The following is a 22,609-nucleotide window of genomic DNA, read 5'->3' as shown; positions in this document are numbered from 1 at the left end:
CCGATACCGATTAATAGGCCAATTTATATATATATATATAAATATATATTGTTGTAATTGTCATTTATTACAAATATATATATATTTGTAATAAATGACAATTACAACAATACTGAATGAACAATTTTATTTGAACTTAATATATTACATAAATAAAATCAATTTAGTCATCAAATAAATAATGAAACATGTTCAAGTTGGTTTTAATAATCCAAAAACACAGTGTTGGAGAACAAAGTAAAAGTGCAATATGTGCCATGTAAAAAAGCTAACGTTTAAGTTCTTTGCTCAGAACATGAGAACATATGAAAGCTGGTGGTTCCTTTTAATGTGAGTCTTCAATATTCCCAGTAAAGAAGTTTTAGGTTGTAGTTATTATAGGAATTATATGACTATTTCTCTCTATACAATTTGTATTTCATTTACCTTTGACTATTGGATGTTCTTATAGGCACTTTAGTATTGCTAGCCTAATCTGGGGAGTTGATAGGCTTGAAGTCATAAACAGCGCTGTGCTTCAGGCATTGCTAAAAGCTGCTGTTTGAATGAATGCTAATGAGCCTGTTGCTGCCTACCACAGCTCAGTCAGACTGCTCTATCAAATATCAAATCATATTCTTAATTATAATATAATAAACACACATAAATACGAGCCTTAGTTCATTAATATGGTCAAATCCGGATACTACAATTTTGAAAATAAAACGTTTATTCTTTCAGTGAAATACAGAACAGTTCTGTATTTTATCGAACGGGTGGCATCCGTAAGTCTAAATATTCCTGTTACATTGCACAACCTTCAATGTTATGTCATAATTATGTAACATTCTGGCAAATTAATTACGGTCTTTGTTAGGAATGAATGGCCTTTCAACAGTTCACAAGCCAGATGGCCCAAACTGCTGCATATACCCTTACCCTGCTTGCACTGAACGCAAGAGAAGTGACACAATTTCCCTAGTTAATACTGCCTGCTAACATACATTTATTTTAACTACATATGCAGGTAAAACATATATACTTGTGTATTGATTTTAAGAAAGGCATTGATGTTCAAGGTTAGGTACATTATTGCAACGATTGGGCTTTTTTCGTTAAATCATCACCCATTTGGCGAAGTTGAAGTCGGCTGTGATTCGATGATAAATTAACAGGCACTGGATTTATTGTATGCAATGCAGAACAAGCTAGTTAACCGAGTAACATCATCAACCATGTGTAGTTAACTTGTGATTGTGAAGATTGATTGTTTTTTTAGTTTAATGCTAGCTAGCAACTTACCTTGGCTCCCTGTAGCCAAAAGGTCCTTTTGATGCTGCATTCACGTAACAGGTGGTCAGCCTGCCACGCAGTCTCCTCGTGGATTGCAATGTCATCTGCCATAATCAGCATCCAAAAAGGCTGATTACCGATTGTTATGAAAACTTGAAATTGGCCCTAATTAATCGACCTTGCCGATTAATCAGTCGACCTCTACTGTGCACCATGACAGTGAAGTCTGTAGAGCTGTTTATGTCAGTTACACTACTAGCTCAGCACTGGGAATAAATATATGTTTTCAGTTAAGTCAAACAGCAGTTACCTTGCCAGCTACATCAGTCAAATATACAGTAGCTCGTTTTTTATCTGCTTGCTTTTACAACTTGGAGAAAAAGTACAACACACACAGAAAACAGTTGTCTCTGTTCGCACACTCTGTGGTGTCCATCCGCATGGTCCTAAATCCAGCCGACTGAAACCACCAAACAGCCTACCCGACCGCTCCGAGGCGTCCGCATGGTCCTAAAGCACACTTATGTCGCTTTAGGTATCACAGTGCAATGATAAAACTGCGGGGGACAGAAATGCAATTTCAGAATGTGGGAGGGTTAGGTCCCCCTGTCCCCAGTGAAAAATAATATGAATAGGTCCTTTGCTTCGTGTGTGTGTGTGTGTGTGTGTGTGTGTGTGTGTGTGTGTGTGTGTGTGTGTGTGTGTGTGTGTGTGTGTGTGTGTGTGTGTGTGTGTGTGTGTGTGTGTGTGTGTGTGTGTGTGTGTGTGTGTGTGTGTGTGTGTGTGTGTGTGTGTGTGTGTGTGTGTGTGTGTGTGTGCACTTCCTCTTCAGTTACAGACAGTAAAGTTATATTTGACCTTGAGAAAAAAGGGACAGTGTGTGTATCATCTATAAGATTGACTGCAGGAGGTCCTTCAGCTTGTGTTACTGACAGAAAAGTGAACCCACTCCCTCAGCAAACTGTATGTCTATATCTCCACAGATGTACCATCAAGTACCATGCACTGACTGCAAACACAAACATCTAGATACCTCTCACTTTGGACTTCTCAACAACAGAAAAGCACTTCCCAAACACACAGAAACATAGCTTTAATCCTGAGTCAATTCAGAAAGGCATTATTTTCAGAGGAATGCAAGCAGCAGAACCTGTCAAGGCGACAAGACGAAAGATAGTTGGTTTATGCATTTTCAACTGTTTGAATGAGTTTCCAATTGAAACTTGATCCCAGAGCAAGCACCTGATGAAAAAAAATATGTTTGCTCAGAGGTGACTGTGTAATACGCATTTGGTCTGTTTGGGCATAATCGAAAGTTGATTGATTTCCTGGATGACCTTTCTAAAGCTAATTGCTCAGTTTGGGGCACAACAAACATAGATGGAGAGGAATGTAGTATGTAGTATGTAGTATGTAGTATGCTCTCTGTGGAATGTATCTTAACCAGATATGCCTGGTTAATGAGTATGAGATATGCTTTACGGATGTGACTGAGACCGCCATGGGGGCCAGAGTGCATCAATACAGCATGCCTCATATTCAAAGATCAATAAATAAGTCCTCTGGGTAATTCATCTGTGCAAACGTAGGAAGCAACACACTTCTCAGTGAGCGTGTGTGGGGGGGGGGGGGGAATTATAAGGCACCACCTTGAACTAATTGAGAGGAGGTAACAATGAACAAGGTTGGGAGACACATATTATAGTCTTATAAAAGTGCAGCTTTTGGAAGAGAAATATTACAGCTTAAGAAAGTGAGGCGTCAGATTGGCGTCTCGACTTGGATTAAAGGGTATTTTTATCATCTAAACCAAAGAGTCATTTCATATCACACGTAATGATTTATACATAGGGAACTGTAAAGAACAAAGAGATGACTATGACATTGGGAATTGCGTTAGGATCTTGGCTATGCATCAGTGTGTTGTTTGGTCCTTTTGGAGCAGATCTACATGTGTGGGACCAAACATGGGGAAAATATTCGATGCACATTTCAATGTGAGTGAAATTCGAAAGGTGAATAATGAACTTTGTGAAAAGAGAGACTAGTCTTCAAAGTGTTGACTGAAATCCTTAAGGGCTGGCAGCGTTACATTGTCTTCAGGGTTAACGTTGACTCAGTAACTACATTCACTATTCTTTGTCAAACGAAGGCCCCTGTGAAACCTGTATCAGACAAGACTACATTCTTCCCAACATCAAAACAAACTGACTGATAGATGGCATGAAGTTGATACTCAAAAGCTTAAGAGTGTATGAGACAGAACCTTGCGGGTCCAATTAGTGAACAGTGAAGCTGAGTGGTTCTACGGCCGTTTTTATATCAATATCAAATCATTTCTGGGTAACAATGAAGTACCCTACAGTGATTATTTTAAATTAAAATGGTGAAAATGAAACAAAAAAATAGCTTCTTAGCTAAGATCAATTTCTCAAGAAAGATTTGTGGTAGGACTGTATGGGAGTGGTCTGAATGGGGAGGGGAAATGAGCTGTTATTGGTAGAAAGGTTTGGAACTTTCCTTATTGGTCTATAAACTCATTTACCGCATTGTGGTCACAGTGGAAGGCCAAAACTCCATCCCACCAAAACAGGCTGAAATCTCAGGCTCTTTTCAAACAGCTCTTACACTAAAAGGGCATTATCATCATTGTAACAATTTCACAGTATTATTCCAATCTTACAGTGTGAAACTACATATAAAACAATGGAAAAATCAAATTTTTGACTGCACTGGGCCTTTAAGGGTAACATAATCAAGCACTAAAAGGACACCCTACTATAATCATATATTGTCCATGTGAGTGAATGTATTGTATCCATTCCCAAACACTGAGGAATTAAATCTATTCTTACAAGACAACATAGTGTTTATTATCTATTGAGAAGGTTGTCCTTGACCAGCCACCTGTACAGACCAATAGACAAGCAAACGAGCAGAGCAACTGAAGGAACCGAGACAGGCAGCTTTCCCCTGTTGGCTAGAGGGAGAAGTTAACCAGCGTCACCATAGAAACAAGGCTAAAAGTCTGGCATAGACCAGGACAATGTCCATTAATAAGAATGAATTATGCGGCACAACACAACAATTACCAATGTTTCCATCCAAAAACAAGAGAGGTTGTTGTTTGAATTCCAGGGTAATGTAACCACCCTGCCAAGACGAAGTAGCACAGTTTCAGAGGAGAGTAAGGTATAAATACGTTCTATGCAATACGTTCCATGCCTCTAGTGTATAAGATGAGAAAAGCAAATGTGTGTGTGGCCAAAAGAAAGGGCTTAGACAAGTTGACCTTACTTCTTCTTGGTCTCCAGAATAGCTCATTCTCTGATATGATTTCAGAAACCAAATGCGCCTAGCACCAGTGTTATCTAGCTAGGTACTATTTAGTATTCATGAGAATATTGCCGGTTAGCGGTGAAGCACCGATAGCTGATAAGAGTGCAGGCTAGCCAGTGGACCATGAAGCATTGAGATGTGTCTCTCGTCTAACACCCTTACCTCAGCCACTGCCTCCAAGAATCTGCTCTTATTGAGTTTACTTTTAAGTTATTCAAACTTACAGTACTGTCCATAGCCAACAAAGAGTTTTTAGAAGTTGTGAGAGATACCAAAAAAGAAGCAGCAATGTTACTTATATAGCCGAGCAAAGATACAGACTGTACAAAAGGCTATGAAGAAGGCCAGTGTCTGTCCTTGTTGATATGTAAGTATATCTTTCCATATCTTTCACATGTTTATGTCCCCTAGTACTTTGTTTACATGACCTGTAATTATATAGATGTACACTATATTGTTTATGCGGTTATTACATTGGATTTTGCTGTTTAGAAATATTCAAGTGCATTGTACAGTTGAAGCCCTGTACTGAAGATTGCGGTGCTGCTACGTTCGTCGTCGGAATGAGGAGACCAAGGTGCAGAGTGGTGGACGAACATCTTACTTTTATTAAAATGAACACCGAAAAACAACAAAATACAAAAGGAACGTAAAGTTCTGCAGGCTACACAGGGGCAGCAACTATACAGCAACTACACAGCAACTATACAAAATCAAGATCCCACAAACTAAGGTGGGAAAAAAGGCTGCCTAAGTATGATCCCCAATCAGAGACAACGATAGACAGTTGCCTCTGATTGGGAACCATACCAGGCCAAACAAAGAAATAGGAAAACTAGATTGCCCACCCTAGTCACACCCTGACCTAACCCAAATAGAGAATGAAAAGGATCTCTAGGGTCAGAATGAAAAGGATCTCTAAGGTCGGGGCGTGACAGGAGCGATGCGTTGCAGTATACTGTACGTGCAGTGGCACCCCATTGCTCTCTAATTAGTGTAGTCACGTTGTATGGCGCTGTATTGTCTTTTATAAAACTGGTTGTTTGGATTCTGGATGCTGATTGTACTAGGAACGTTCCATCTGTACTGTGTTGGCTATCACAGACACACCTATGCCTACTAACAGTTCCATCTGAAAATGATCATCCTTCAACAATTCTCCATAGGAATATCATGTTTATGTTGCCGTCCAAAACATCTCTTGTATTTATCTAAACTTGCACATTATTTCCCCTTGCTTCTAGCCGAGCATTTCGTTCGGTACTGTCTGCCTGTCCTGATATTTCCATTTTGAATTTTGTACCATGCATAGAGTGAATGGTGCCCAGACGAGACAACTTTTTCTGAGCCAGTCAAAACAGCGCATCAACGTCACTATCATGGACATATCCAAATCAATGCCAATAGAAAAAAAGCTCAAACACGCGAAAATGCAGCTAGTGTGTACTGTCACTCCAGGGTCAATGTTTGACGTGACTGAGTTGGAAGAATGAAATTGTATGAATTGACGTATCAAAATGAAATGGGAATGAATCACATATTTTCATTGTTATTTTAATATATTTGAATATATTTTTATAGAAGCAAATAAGGCACGCGAGGCAGTGCTGTATCATGAATACAGTCACAAGTAAATGGGTTGACGGAACAACGCCATTTACTTGTGACTGTATTCATGATACAGCACTGCCTCGCGAGCCTTATTGCTTAAGTATAGCATTAAGCCATTATAGCCATGTTATTATTACATGACTATTGCTTCTAGTATAGTGAATTAGATATTGTATTATGTATATATCTGTCATTCACTATTGTATCTTTCTTTGTCTCTTTACTTGCAGACCACGCACACACTCTTAGTTATCACAAGCTGTCAATCAAAGCCTGAATGTGCCCTGGCCCATATACTACACACAATGTTCCGTGCCTGTACTGTGAATCTTCAGAGTCATTAAACCACCTCGACGGCAATCCTCTGTCTTGTCTGTGCTCTTACCAGCACACGGGAGCTGTCCACCAAAGTCATCAGTTACACAGACGAATTGAGAAACATTAGTGATTACATTATTCTATGATATTCAGAAGTCCAACAATTGAGTATTCCAATTGAGAATGCAAACAGCCAATACCATGCCAGCCTGGAGAATTCATTAGAACAGGAGAAGTTTGACCTTTCTCCTGGGTCTTGATTACTGGAATGTTCAGCAAGTGTTGGGTACAACCTCTGAAGAGATAGATACATCCAGAGTCACCTTTGAATGATCCAGCAAAAATCGAAAGACTATTAGCAAGATGTTCCTTTGACTTCCAATTTTGCATACCGGCAGCTACAGGGAAACCAAGTGAATTGTGTTAAACAATTCAGATATATATCTTCCAACAACATCTGAGATACAGAAACTTTACCAGAATATTGAGAAGTGAATACAACACTATCTATAGGGGATATTGGAAATGGAAGAACTGTAGCTAAATCGGCAGACAGACAGACACGTCATCATTTCATCCCTTCATCAATCAAACAGTCATATTGAAATGTGATTATGTTCATGTGATGTTCTGTTGAACCTACTCAGTACACAAACACAATTTCATGTTAATCCCACCCAGGAACAAATGATCCGTGCAGACACTACAGAAATATAAATTCAAAACTATACAGAGGTCTGGGCTAAAATCAGAATCACTGCAGTTGTTAAGGTCACACACATACACACATACACACATACACACGTGGCGAGCGCACACACATGCACAAACACACAGAATGATTGCCATTGGTCCTGAAGCACTGTTACTCTGGTATCATGCTGTCTAAAAGCAACACATCGATGATGGTTCTTTATTAGCCTTGACAAGTCCAAGTATATAATATACAGAATTCTCACTCATACATTTCTCTGTACTGACTACTCATACATTTCTCTGTACTGACTACTCATAGATGGATCTGTATTGACTACTCATAAATTTCTCTGTATTGACTACTCATACATTTCTCTGTACTGACTACTCACAGATGGATCTGTATTGACTACTCATAAATTTCTCTGTATTGACTACTCATACATTTCTCTGTACTGACTACTCATAGATGGATCTGTATTGACTACTCATAAATTTCTCTGTATTGACTACTCATACATTTCTCTGTACTGACTACTCATAGATGGATCTGTATTGACTACTCATATATTTCTCTGTATTGACTACTCATACATTTCTCTGTACTGACTACTCTAACATTTATCTGTATTGACTACTCATACATTTCTCTGTACTGACTACTCTAACATTTATCTGTATTGACTACTCATACATTTCTCTGTACTGACTACTCATACATTTCTCTGTACTGACTACTCTAACATTTATCTGTATTGACTACTCATACATTTCTCTGTACTGACTACTCTAACATTTATCTGTATTGGCTACTCATACATTTCTCTGTACTGACTACTCATACATTTCTCTGTACTGACTACTCATAGATGGATCTGTATTGACTACTCATAAATTTCTCTGTATTGACTACTCATACATTTCTCTGTACTGACTACTCACAGATGGATCTGTATTGACTACTCATAAATTTCTCTGTATTGACTACTCATACATTTCTATGTACTGACTACTCATAGATGGATCTGTATTGACTACTCATAAATTTCTCTGTATTGACTACTCATACATTTCTCTGTACTGACTACTCATAGATGGATCTGTATTGACTACTCATATATTTCTCTGTATTGACTACTCATACATTTCTCTGTACTGACTACTCTAACATTTATCTGTATTGACTACTCATACATTTCTCTGTACTGACTACTCTAACATTTATCTGTATTGACTACTCATACATTTATCTGTACTGACTACTCATACATTTCTCTGTACTGACTACTCTAACATTTATCTGTATTGACTACTCATACATTTCTCTGTACTGACTACTCTAACATTTATCTGTATTGGCTACTCATACATTTCTCTGTACTAACTACTCATACATTTATCTGTACTGACTACTCTAACATTTATCTGTATTGACTACTCATACATTTCTCTGTACTGACTACTCATACATTTCTCTGTATTGACTACTCATACATTTCTCTGTACTGACTACTCATACATTTCTCTGTACTGACTACTCTAACATTTATCTGTATTGACTACTCATACATTTCTCTGTACTGACTACTCTAACATTTATCTGTATTGGCAACTCATACATTTCTCTGTACTGACTACTCATACATTTCTCTGAACTGACTACTCATATATTTCTCTGTATTGGCTACTCATCTATTTCCAGTTCCTCATATTTTTCTACATTAAAATACGACCGAATATTAAAACAGATGTTTAGCTTGACTATGATTTACAAAACCCCTAAAGTTAGGAATGTATGGTCTACAATGTTCCATCCATGCAAATACGTGAACATAGACATCAGTGAGCAGCAATATATTAACATCAGGTTGGGTAGGATTGTGTTTCTTTATTGTCATTTTTTTAAACATAAATTATGAAAGCTTCAAAAACGATTCCCATATGACATTATAAAACTCAATATGCAGCGGCAGCCTACTGTGAGAAAAAACAGAGTAAAGCTTTAAAATATTCTGATGTCTGCATGAGAAATCTATTAGGCTATAAACTGTCAGTGAGCAGTGAAAAGGATCGGACCCAAGCCCTCACTGCCAGAACAAACATCTGTAGCCTATCCTGACCGTGTCTTGAATAAACGGTGCAGTTTCTTTTCTTAAAACATATTTGAAATAGTATATTAGCATATTAGTCTATGACTTATGAATAACCCATACGCTAGAATAAAAGCCATACCTGCTCTTCTTGCTTTTGAGTCACTTTCACCGGCGCATTTGGCTCCTTGGGAGAAGTCATGATAACTAACTACAGCAGTGAGATCACAGCTGTCAAGCCCAAACAGACAGGTGCGGAGTGCTGCGAACCGTACCGCGCTTTCAATTTCAATGGAGAGAGAGAGAGAGAGAGAGAGAGAGAGAGAGAGAGAGAGAGAGAGAGAGACAGAGAGAAAGAGAGACATAGAGAGAGAGAGAGACACAGAGAGAGAGAGAGAGCTCAAATACACACCAGTCCTCACAGATGACACCCTTTCTTGTCTTTACAGCAATGAAGGAGAAAATGAGTAGAATTCAGTAAACCAATCATCACTACACCTGACTGCATACAATAGAATAGCTTCAGTGATGAGAGATTGAAATTTGGTGAGCGGTCGAGCAATTCAGCTTTGCCTCCTTCCTCTTGTGTATCATTATCATCATCATCAGCATCACACCTGTTCTCTGATCACTTCTGGACCAGGGATGCTGCTACTGAATGTGACTGATGAAACTTAGAGGGTAAATAAAAAATAGTATTTCCAATATCCCCCTGCAGTAATTATATGGTAGATTGATGATGAGGGTAAAAGTGAAATGGTTAGAAGAGAAAAATAAAGATTTATTTTAGGTCTTGTTTTGCTGATCTTTTGTCTTACTTTATATGAATAATTCAATATTTTTAATTGAACTTAAGAGTCATCTACACTGTGCAACTGAGGTGTTCTCTGAATGATGCAACTATGCAAATAGGGTTGGAAAGAAAAGCGAGAATTACAGACACAAAAAATACAGGATTCATAAACACCATCGTTGCACTTCCTTAAAACCTTTCTAATTTTGCCTCTCTCTTACAATCTTTAATTTATTTTCGGTAAAACAATTAAGCCCAACTAATGGGACAATCGTTAATTTTTTATCACATTGACATTGTTAATTAATGTTGGCTCTGTTCCTTATCCACTCCTCCTTCCTAACTCTTCGCAAGTCTTAGGCTAATGAATGTTGAACCACGTTTTGCCCTCTATGCTGTCTTGTGGTCCCTGTGCTGCCATTGTGTGCAGGGCCAGTGTCTGTTGCTTCGTGTTGTTTTCCCCATAGTACTCATGGAAGCACACAGTTCTGTCATTCAACCACAGAGCCTAATTTTAGAAGTCTGCCAGCCCAGCCCTCACCTCCTCCCCAATGAGCTGTGAGGACTGAGGATCCTTCCGCTCTGAGACCTAATGTGTCACTACGTATTCAGCTCACTTTGAGCAGCCAGCACCCCAGCCCTATCGCCAGCACTGAATCACGGGTCTGCATTGTTGATGAAGTTGGTTCAAGTTTTAAGAATGAGAATATGAGGCCTTAAATGACCTTGGTTATGAGCCTTTTATTATCATTCTTTGCAGGTTGTTCTTTATCCATTTATAGTGGTTCCAGTTGTTCATGCATCCATTTAGATCCACAGATTATGAGCCACTGGTGCTATAGAATTTAGTGAGAATTTCAAGAAGTTTAAAAGATTGGACTTTTCCTAACTTTATAAACTACTAATCATGTCGTCCGGTGGTCTGGTAAATAATACTGTGTACTGATTTCATTGATAAGAATCTAATTTATTTGCAGGTTGAGGGAACACATATCCTCACCTCTTGAGAGAGATACTGAAGGAGAGCTGAAACCTCAACTACAAAGTGATAACAACAAACATTTATACAGGTAATTTAGTCTAATTAATATGGCCTCCAGTGGGGTTACTGCTGCATTATGATTAGCCAAGATGAATGTTTGTGATGGTGGTCCCTCTTGATGCCCCCATTCAGAGGTCAGAGAGTAGTTGACGGTGACCGGTCTAACAAATGGGGCTTAGTTTTGGGAACATTATTACTTCTCCTCATTATTTATGAGCTATGCAGACAACGGCAATGGGTCTTGAATAGATTACACCTCTCAAACCAATCTATAAACATGTGTTTACTCTTCAAGACCTCAGAGAACAAGCTGAATCATCGTAATGATGTTTGTACTAATTACTAAGCAGAGTAGGCACCTCCTCCCGTCTCCTAAAGAGAAATATGGTTTTATAAAGCTTACATGGAAATCTAATTTAACGAGTATCATTTATTTATATATATTCCATTGATCAGATTTATGTATGGGTGGCACATGAATTCCAACCCTGGTTATGCAAACTGTCAATCAAAGCCTTAAAGTGCCCTAGCCAATGTACTACATACAATGTGCTGTGCTGTTCTGTGCCTGTACTGTGAATCTTCAGAGTCATTAAACCACCTCGACCACAATCCTTTGTCTTGTCTGTGCTCTTACCTGCACATGGGAGTGAACACAGAGTAAAAACTACCATAAAGAATATACGGTCCAATTGAGCCATACATGACCACATTTATGAAGCACTCACAATAAATACACATAATTAATATCACCATTCTACAGAGCATTCTTCAAATCAAATCAAACTTTATTTGTCACATGTGCCGAATACAAGAAGTGTAGAAACGCTTACTTACAAGCACTTAACCAACAGTGCAAGCCCTTAACCAACAGTGCAAGCCCTTAACCAACAGTGCAAGCCCTTAACCAACAGTGCAAGCCCTTAACCAACAGTGCAAGCCCTTAACCAACAGTGCAAGCCCTTAACCAACAGTGCAAGCCCTTAACCAACAGTGCACTCAAGGGCCACGCAGCCCCTTTGATAAACACTGCTGTATAGTAGTACTCCTACATGCAGTATAAATAGTTTCCATTCATTCCCATCAGACACTCTGTTTGTACTGGGCTGCCTGCATCTCACTCACTTTAGATATCTCTAAAGGGAGATCCCGGTAGTACAGCCTGCATGCCTGCTTATTTCTATTAAACTGATGCGGGGCCATACTTCAGTGACACCAAAGGTAAGATGACAGGAGAGGTACTTCAATATTTCAGCCCCACCATGAACAATCAGTGATGGACAGCAGTTTTCAGAACCAAAAAATTGTAAACTGTGGACAGCTCCCATTGACAGATTTCAGCACCACATGAGATGGACAGCTTAATTGACAGATTTCTGCACCACATGAAATGGACAGCAAACACACCGCTTCACTGGCAGCAGTGGAAGACTTCAGCAGATCAATGCAAGGTATGTTGTGGAGCTAGCTCCTTCTATAGCTCCTCAAATCAATCAAACATAGCTTGTCATAACCAAACAGCTATACTCATAATCTGTTTGACATCCATAGCATGCACTATGCAGCGTAAACTATTTCAAACAGGCTGTTGATTAATTAACCAATGTACAAAATGGCAAATAGATCAAAATGAATAAATCTCATAATTAGGGAGGAATTCAGAATACTGCAGTGACACAATGCAAGGTGACTAAGACTTAAAACGTCTCTCTCTTCACCCTGTTTTCCGTTACTTCTATTAATACATGCCCTCGAATCAGTCACTGAGGCACCGAAACACTGGTAAAAGATAAAGCAAGTGGATCCTAAATATTCCATTTCCTCATCATTATTTATCTGGAACCACGTTGCTCTACGGACAGAGGGATGTGGTTGCATTTGGACCATAAACACTGAATTCAAAACAAAACACTGCCGATACAGTGGAGTGGGCTAGACAACAACAGACAGGCCGAGCCAAACGACAACGGAGCCTCAGACACAGTGACGGGTGGAGGGATTGATTATCACAGCCTAGGTAGGTGCCTGGCAACATCTATCTTCATCCTTCAGCAGACAGGGGGGGAGCAACAACAGAACAGACAATCACATTTAATTGGAGAAATCTAACAATGATGGGTCAGGGGAGACTTTTCTAGCCGTTTGAAAATGAAAATAGCATTAGGCATCTAAGCATGCATACGCAATGGCTGTCTGGCGCTACATTTTGGTTGATTTATTCCTATTATGTTTCCTCTTCGTCCAAGAACACAATTATTGCTGCGGTCCTAACACTAGAACCTTCATATTGTGTTGACCAGCATGTCAGTCCACAGTGCTACCCCAGCATGTCAGTCCATGATCAGTCAGTCCACAGTGCTACCCCAGCATGTCAGTCCATGATCAGTCAGTCCACAGTGCTACCCCAGCATGTCAGTCCATGATCAGTCAGTTCACAGTGCTACCCCAGCATGTCAGTCCATGATCAGCCAGTCCACAGTGCTACCCCAGCATGTCAGTCCATGATCAGTCAGTCCACAGTGCTACCCCAGCATGTCAGTCCATGAACAGTCAGTCTACAGTGCTACCCCAGCATGTCAGTCCATGATCAGCCAGTCCACAGTGCTACCCCAGCATGTCAGTCCATGATCAGTCAGTCCACAGTGCTACCCCAGCATGTGTGCTAGCTCCGTCCAGTGATCACCAAGGGAAGCCACACACTTGCATGTTGGTCAGCAGCCTTTAACAATCATGATCATTTAATGAGCCAATCTACATAGTGGAGATACGTTACCACTTATTCCTGACACAGGCAGTTCAGCTATTGATGCAGAAACTGAGACATACTACGGTAAAATCCCATAAATAACAGGATTACAGTAAGAGTCCCTGGTTGAAATTGTTTCCACTTCACATTTACAATAGAAATGCATTCACCTCATGCATGACATCTTGATTCAAATGAGATGATCTGACTAAAATGGGTGATCTAAACATCTAAACACGTAAGGATGGGGATTGGATGGTCATTAATGATTAGTAATGTGTCTCAAAATTCCTGTCTGTCACGTGAACTGATGGAGATGGTGGTTACTTCTAGAGAATAAAGCCACATTTTACACAGCTCCTGTACTGTACTGTCTGGTCTTAACTTTCCTAGTGTTGATAGGGACAAACCTGTCTAGACTGATGTTACATAAAGAGCCATGTCACCATGGTAACTGATGACCAGCTGTACAGGGTCATTAAAGAGACAGACAGAGCAAGGAGTGTGAGGGGGAGAGGAGATAAAGGATATGCCAGCGGTGTGATGGCTGGTCATTATCATCATCTGCTCTCCTCACTCCACTGACATCACAGTCCAAATCACAGTACCCCTGCACACTGACCTGTACCCCCGCACATTGACTCGGTACCGGTACCCCCTGTATATAGCCTCCACATTAACTCTGTACCGGTACCCCCTGTATATAGCCTCCACATTGACTCTGTATGGTACCCCCTGTATATAGCCTCCACATTGATGGAGATCGGTACCCCTGAATATAGCCTCCACATTGACTCTGTACCGATACCCCCTGTATATAGCCTCCACATTGACTCGGTACAAACCCCCTGTATATAGCCTCCACATTGACTCGGCCATGTCCCCCTGTATATAGCCTCCACATTGACAGGGTACCATACCCCCTGTATATAGCCTCCACATTGAGTCGGTACCGGTACCCCCTGTATATAGCCTCCACATTGACTCGGCACCGGTACCCCCTGTATATAGCCTCCGCATTGACTCTGTACCGATACCCCCTGTATATAGCCTCCACATTGACTCGGTACCGGCACCCCTGTATATAGCCTCCACATTGACTCAGTACCGGTACCCCCTGTATATAGCCTCTACATTGACTCAGTACCGGAACCCCCTGTATATAGCCTCCACATTGACTCAGTACCGGAACCCCCTGTACATTGCCTCCACATTGACTCTGTACCGGAACCCCCTGTATATAGCCTCCACATTGACTCAGTACCGGAACCCCCTGTATATAGCCTCCACATTGACTCAGTACCGGAACCCCCTGTATATAGCCTCCACATTGACTCAGTACCGGTACCCCCTGTATATAGCCTCCACATTGACTCAGTACCGGAACCCCCTGTATATAGCCTCCACATTGACTCAGTACCGGAACCCCCTGTATATAGCCTCCACATTGACTCAGTACCGGAACCCCCTGTATATAGCCTCCACATTGACTCAGTACCGGTACCCCCTGTATATAGCCTCCACATTGACTCAGTACCGGTACCCCCTGTATATAGCCTCCACATTGACTCAGTACCGGTACCCCTGTATATAGCCTCCACATTGACTCAGTACCGGTACCCCCTGTATATAGCCTCCACATTGACTCAGTACCGGTACCCCCTGTATATAGCCTCCACATTGACTCAGTACCGGTACCCCCTGTATATAGCCTCCACATTGACTCCGTACCGGAACCCCCTGTATATAGCCTCCACATTGACTCAGTACCGGTACCCCCTGTATATAGCCTCCACATTGACTCAGTACCGGTACCCCCTGTATATAGCCTTGTTATTGTTACTTTATTGTGTTACTTTTTATTTTATTATATATTTTTTACTTTATTTTATTTAGTAAATATTTTCTTAACTCTGCATTGCTGGTTAAGGGCTTGTAAGTAAGAATTTCACGGTAAGTTCTACACCTGTTGAATTCGATGGATGTGACAAATAACATTTGATTTAATTTGATATGACCTGTCTTCTACAATCCAGGTTGCAGACAACAACCCCTTTAAACCATCTAGGGCCAAACACACTATGTTTTTTCTGTGGCCAAAACAACGTTGAGGTCTATCTTAAAGGACAGATTAGACCTTTTGGCTTGTATGTTAAAGGTATGTGTGCGTGGATGTGTGTACTCATGCTCATGGACAAAATAATTGCTGTATAAAGAACTCACCAACTCAATGCGCAACTGCAGCCCACTCATGTAGCACACAGAGTGTGCCTTCAAGCATTCCCCGAATTAGACCCTGTGGATCAATGAGGTAGTTGTGAAGCGTCTCAAGGTTCCGATGCTGTGGCTGCAGGAAAAAAACAACCTGTTCCCACGGTAACCACCGGACTAGGTCAACTGTCTGACAAATCCAGGCATAGTTGATAGTCTGTCACGTTCCCTACGCCCTTTGGCGTCACTCCATCTGGCCGTCACTGACCGCTCCCTCGCCCGACCTTCCCTGGCTGTTTGGATTTTCACACCGCGCACCTTCACTTTACAATTGGCAGCAAGCAAAACCTTCCTGAGCTGCCGCTCCATTCCAATTTGCCATGTGCATATTAGCAGAGTGAAAGCACTGGAGCAGCTTCATATCCCATCCAGAGCTCTTCTGTTCTACACCTTGGCAGGGGTATACCGGTACCCCCTGCATATAGCCTCATATTGTTATTTTATTGTATTACTTTTAAATATTTTTTACTTTAGTTTATTTGGTAAATATTTTCTTAACTCTTTCTTGAACTGCACTGATGGTTAAGGGCTTGTAAGTAAGCATTTCACGGTAAGGCCTACACTTGCTGTATTCGGCACGTGACAAATAAAGTTTGATTTGATTTGAAGGTCTGAGAGAGAACGTTAAACGAGCGAGATGGAGGAAGATGGGGGATGGGGGAGGATGGGGGAGGATGGGGGATGGGGGAGGATGGGGGGGGGAGGATGGGGGGATGGGGGAGGATGGGGGAGGATGGGGGGGATGGGGGAGGATGGGGGGATGGGGGAGGATGGGGGAGGATGGGGGGATGGGGGAGGATGGGGGAGGATGGGGGGGATGGGGGAGGATGGGGGAGGATGGGGGAGGATGGGGGAGGATGGGGGATGGGGGAGGATGGGGGATGGGGGGATGGGGGGATGGGGGAGGATGGGGGGATGGGGGATGGGGGGATGGGGGAGGATGGGGGATGGGGGAGGATGGGGGGGTTGGCATAGTTCATCACAGTTAATCTGTATTCTAAAAGGTCGTCCATTCAGTGCTGTAAAAACATGCAGTTCCATCTGTCATGTAATAATGAGAGGGAGAGAAGTTTCAAAAAGAGAGTTTGAGTAGGTGCCTTTCTCACCGCTCAGTAATTACAGAAAGGTAATTAACAAGTCTATGGCTCCTTCATCAAGCTCGTTATCTCATTTTTACCATCAGGAGCATTTCGCAGGGAAATCATTAATCTGCCACGAATGTCTGTCTCTCATACATTCATATGCACATGCACACACTCACTTACGTGTGTATACAGTACACGCACACACAAACGCACAGTACGTGCACACACAAGTATGTACTGACGCACACAAAACACTCACGCAAAATGCACACATACATGCAAACACACACACGCACAGTGCTAATATCCAAGTGTCATTTCATTGAGTAGATTTTTTGTCACCTTGTGTGTAATTGCATGACTTTTTGTACAGTAGGCCTATATGAGAGTTTGATGTGAGAGTGCCTTTAGGTACAAAGCAACTTTTACAAAGCTTTGTGTGCGTTCAGTTGTGGAGTGAAACATTTTGGTCTGATGATTGCAGCTTTACACTGTTACAGAGGGCTCTGCTCACCCATGTGTAGTCTCTAGTCCCCATAATAAACCAACACAGGCTTGGAGGCCGACTGCATAATCTCTCACTGGTTTTGTTTCCTTATGTTATGACTCCACCGATGGCTCCTTCGTCTCGTGCTTCTCTCCTATCCTCACCTAGCGTGGGGAAAGCCAGGAGCAGTCAGAGAAATGTGCCATCTCAGTTATGAATATTTCATGAAATAAACTTTAGTGGAATAGTTTAGTTACAAGGGGAAAAAGACCCAAGAGGACCTCTTAGCAATGTACTGCAACGTAATCAAACAGTTGTTGTTTTGTCCAAATGGGTAGTAAGGGTATTAACCAAAACAGTTCAATCAAATCGAAGGCAATCGAACTCTTAAACTCAAAACATGACAGAAGAAACATCACTAAATCACTGTAGCTTTTATGTTGAGTCCATTAAAAACCAGAAGAGGTTTTCCAAATAACATGAACAAGTGTTTCAGAAGCAAAACACCAAGAATTCCAAAGAGACCTGGGGCCTGTTCAGCATGGTGCAACGTTACAAAACGGTCCGATAGAAATGTACTGTGTAGAACACATACAGTATGTTTGTCTTTCAGGTAGAATAGGGAATCGTGTCGGTCAGCAAAGGTAAAACGACCTGCAACATTCACCTCACTAAATCCACCCCTGATCCACACACACTCTCTTCATCATGACTCAGCACTCATTAAAGGGCCATTAACCCATCTGTTGTTATAGTGACATAAACCAGACTTATGGGCCTCATCAACTTTATTCCTCCCCATCAACTGCTTACTATAGAGCCGTGAAACACGAATGAAGCAAAAGGACCTTTAAAATCAAAGCTATTTATTGGCAAGTAGTTACCATGGTAATCTAGCATGGAGTGAGCACAACAACAGCAATAAAATATGAATGAATAGTAACAGAGGGCTTTGCAGTGGCAGGTCCAGGATATAATACATTATCTACAGCAGAAAAACATTGCCTGTCAAACGTAGTATTCCAAACCTGACAATGACCATAGGAGTTGGCAAAACAGCACAAACAGATCTCGGAACAGGCTAAAAGAACGTGCAGCACTTCAGGAATAAGATGAAATCCAGGTGAGACTCAAGGAGCAGAAAGTTCTTCATCAATCGTAAAACACAAGTTAACAGAGCCTGGTTGGTGTCTGTTTGTGAGGGGAAATGAAGCTAAATATATCCTCGGGCAGAGTCAAGGGCATGACAAAGAATATATCCATACAAAATGTCCTCCGTAATTACTGTTCAACGAGAGGAAGGAGCTTGGTCAAGGATAACCATAGAACCCCACAAAGGGTTGGGCATAAAGGAGAATCCGGTGTAGGCAAATTCAACGGTGTAGACTAAGTATTATGTCAGATTTCAAAAAAAGTATTATCTCTGTGTGAAGTTTTGAGAGCCTCGCTCACATTCGTACTCAGCTCTCTCTCATTCAGTCAGGGGTGCAACTTTGGTTTTAGAAGTGGAGGGGACAAATATATAAAACAATTATATATATATATATATATATATATATATATATATATATATATATATATATATATATATATATATATATATATATATATATATATATATATATATATATATATATATATATATATATATATATTTGTATATATATATATATATATATAATTGTTTTATCCAGTCGGACAAACACTCCAAACCCGACTGCTCTGAGGTGTCTGCATGGTCCTAAAGCACACCATTGAAAAGTTTTGTATCATATTCCAATGATAAAACTGTGGGGGATAAAAACGCAATTCTAGAATGTGGGTCTGACATGTCCCGTCCCCGACCCCAGTTAAAGTTGCGTTCCTGCATTCAGTAGTAACATTACCTCTTCTCTACAGACCTAACGAAAACACTTGTGAACATCAATGAGACACACAGCATCGTGGCAAAGCCAAATCTCTCAGGAGCTTGGACATATACATATGAAATGTTCAATCATATCACAAAAATCAAAGCAACAGAGGTGACAAAACCCTGGGATGTTGCACTGGAAATACCAGCAGATCAGTATCAGCACAGAGTTATATTAACACGAGGTGATCAAAATTACAGAGGTTATAGTCTCCATACATGAGACCTCATAGCACCTAGTCAAACACCGCACCTTGTCAGCCTATTTTGGCCAATCGCCTGCTGACATTTGTATCTGCTCAGGACTGGAAGTCTATGTTGAGGAGCAGCCAATCGTTTTACAGTTTGGTCAAGTACAGTTGAATCACAAATGAGGCAATATGAGGTCCATGCACTCTGGCAAAATATGGAGCAGCTCTTAGCACCAAGATACCTTCATTGGAATAGTAATACAATATTAATCAGGCGAATGCATTAGTCTAAGCATTGTAAATGTATTAGGATATGCATGAGAGGATTTCCAATGGTTGAAAAAAACAAAATGTTTTTTACAAAGGATGAGAAGGTCTAATTCACTTGGAGTCATAATAAACATAAAACATACATCTTTACTACATACTTTGAGCTGGGGTGTAATCATTACTCTCTAATCATTACTCTCTAATCATTACTCTCTAATCATTACTCTCTATTCAGTACTCTCTAATCATTACTCTCTATTCAGTACTCTCTAATCATTACTCTCTATTCAGTACTCTCTAAATCATTACTCTCTATTCAGTACTCTCTAATCATTACTCTCTATTCAGTACTCTCTAATCATTACTCTCTAATCATTACTCTCTAATCATTACTCTCTAATCATTACCCTCTAATCATAACCCTCTAATCATTACCCTCTAATCATTACTCTCTAATCATTACTCTCTAATCATTACTCTCTAATCATTACTCTCTAATCATTACCCTCTAATCATTACTCTCTATTCAGTACTCTCTAATCATTACTCTCTATTCAGTACTCTCTAATCATTACTCTCTAATCATTACTCTCTATTCAGTACTCTCTAATCATTACTCTCTAATCATTACTCTCTAATCATTACCCTCTAATCATTACTCTCTATTCAGTACTCTCTATTCAGTACTCTCTAATCATTACTCTCTAATCATTACTCTCTAATCATTACTCTCTAATCATTACTCTCTAATCATTACTCTCTAATCATTACTCTCTATTCAGTACTCTCTAATCATTACTCTCTATTCAGTACTCTCTAATCATTACCCTCTAATCATTACTCTCTAATCATTATTCTCTAATCATTACTCCAAATATTCTGGTTTGCAACAAAAACCAGAGTTGCTATTGGACAGATTCAGTTAGGTGTTTCAGTTAGGTTATTCTGTTTGCTCAATCTGTCCAATTGAAATGCTAGGAATGTTTTGGAGTAATGTTAAGGTATTATCTAAGAGAAGCACATTGCAGAAACGCGATTGTTTACCACAACTTCTACCCATGGACAAGGTCCATTATGATACACTGTACATCCCTACCCACTAAATGCATCCTTCGCTCTAAGTGTCCTTTGGGGTATTTCAAAACTGTAAAACTATATTTGTGAGAAGACTGGGGGCTCTAAAATGTCCCCACACGGTCTCTTCTAGTTTACATGGCAGGGCCTTCTTCAAATAAAAACACGTTTTTTCTAATGGTAAACATCAGGTAAGAATTGTTCTTAGTACTGTTTTTCTTTTCGAGGCTAAGAAGATTATTAGGACAACATAACGACTCCTTTTATGTTAGCTTCTCCGTACAATACCTTTGTGCCCACCTAGCTTTGAATTTCAGCAATAAGGCCATCTGTGTTGCTACAACAGTAAATACCCAGCCCCTATTATCTCAGCTGGGGAAGCATTGTTTTTAATTACTGTGCAACTAGTTTCTGGAATGTGCAGCACCATTGTTTACATTCCATTTATTTTATGTGCAATAAAATATAGAGAAGTGCACCAAAGCTCATTTGTTGGAGAACCATATATCTTCAAAGTGAGAATGTGACAGCAAACACCTGAAAGGTTTGACTGAGGGAAAATGATAGATCACGCTGACAAATGTCTCAGCTATCTGAGACAGTTAATAGCAAGTCATAACACCCATGCTTCAACCAATATACTAACAATCTTGGTAATACGGCAAGCTAACACAAAATCAGGCCGTCATTATGTTCCCCAATCAATACAAATCCATCTACAAAACCCTACATATCAGAGAAATAAAAATCTAGGAACATCAAAGTTGTCAAAGCTATAAATTCATACCAAGAACAAATGTACAAGTATAGGGGCCAAACTCACCTTCCACACTCTTTCCACTCTGGATAACTTGCGAGTTTTCATTCCAAGTGTTAGGAAGGGCTGTTAGCATGAGCCAGAGACTGAGCAGAGTTATATGGACTGGCTGAGTGAAGCTGAGTCTAGATCTGTCCATAGTGGAGACACACCTTAGCCCATCATGGTGAGAGCATTCATACACAGCGATTCAGCATAAAATCCCCAAGCCTCACATTAACAAACTGAGTGTGTGTGTGTGTGTGTGTGTGTGTGTGTGTGTGTGTGTGTGTGTGTGTGTGTGTGTGTGTGTGTGTGTGTGTGTGTGTGTGTGTGTGTGTGTGTGTGTGTGTGTGTGTGTGTGTGTGTGTGCATAAGAGTGTGTGTGTGTGCATAAGAGTATGTTTGTATACAGTCCAGTTTAGCTCAGCAAGACACAGCCCTCATTTCTCAAGTGTAGACAAGCGTCATCGTAAGGACCCCCTGTTGAGCTAGCACACAGCGGCTAGAATGTGACACCCATCCTATCAAACTAGAGCAGGTCAGGTCAGTATTCAGAGGGACCCTACAGTATAAGATAGAACTAGCTGTCTGACGGCTACGAATGGCCACACAC

The 22,609-nt window shown here is 40.5% G+C and overlaps 1 protein-coding gene across 2 annotated transcripts in view; it reads right to left on the bottom strand.

Annotated features, from left to right (window-relative positions):
* LOC124041795 (dipeptidyl aminopeptidase-like protein 6) overlaps positions 1-22,609 on the bottom strand; it is a 130,824-nt gene that overhangs the window by 63,237 nt on the left and 44,978 nt on the right. Inside the window, exon 1 of one of the 2 annotated variants that reach the window (XM_046359829.1) lies at positions 9,469-9,567. The exons of the other annotated variant lie outside the window; for it this stretch is intronic. Coding sequence (XP_046215785.1) covers positions 9,469-9,528 — 60 coding nt within the window. The 5' untranslated portion in view covers positions 9,529-9,567. Of the gene's footprint in view, positions 1-9,468; positions 9,568-22,609 lie in introns of those variants that run through there. 2 annotated transcript variants of the gene reach the window in all.

The sequence above is a fragment of the Oncorhynchus gorbuscha genome, linkage group LG08, assembly GCF_021184085.1.
Source record: "Oncorhynchus gorbuscha isolate QuinsamMale2020 ecotype Even-year linkage group LG08, OgorEven_v1.0, whole genome shotgun sequence".
NCBI lineage: Eukaryota > Metazoa > Chordata > Actinopteri > Salmoniformes > Salmonidae > Oncorhynchus > Oncorhynchus gorbuscha.
Note: the sequence above shows the minus strand (reverse complement) of the source record. Positions and strands in the feature narration are given on the sequence as shown.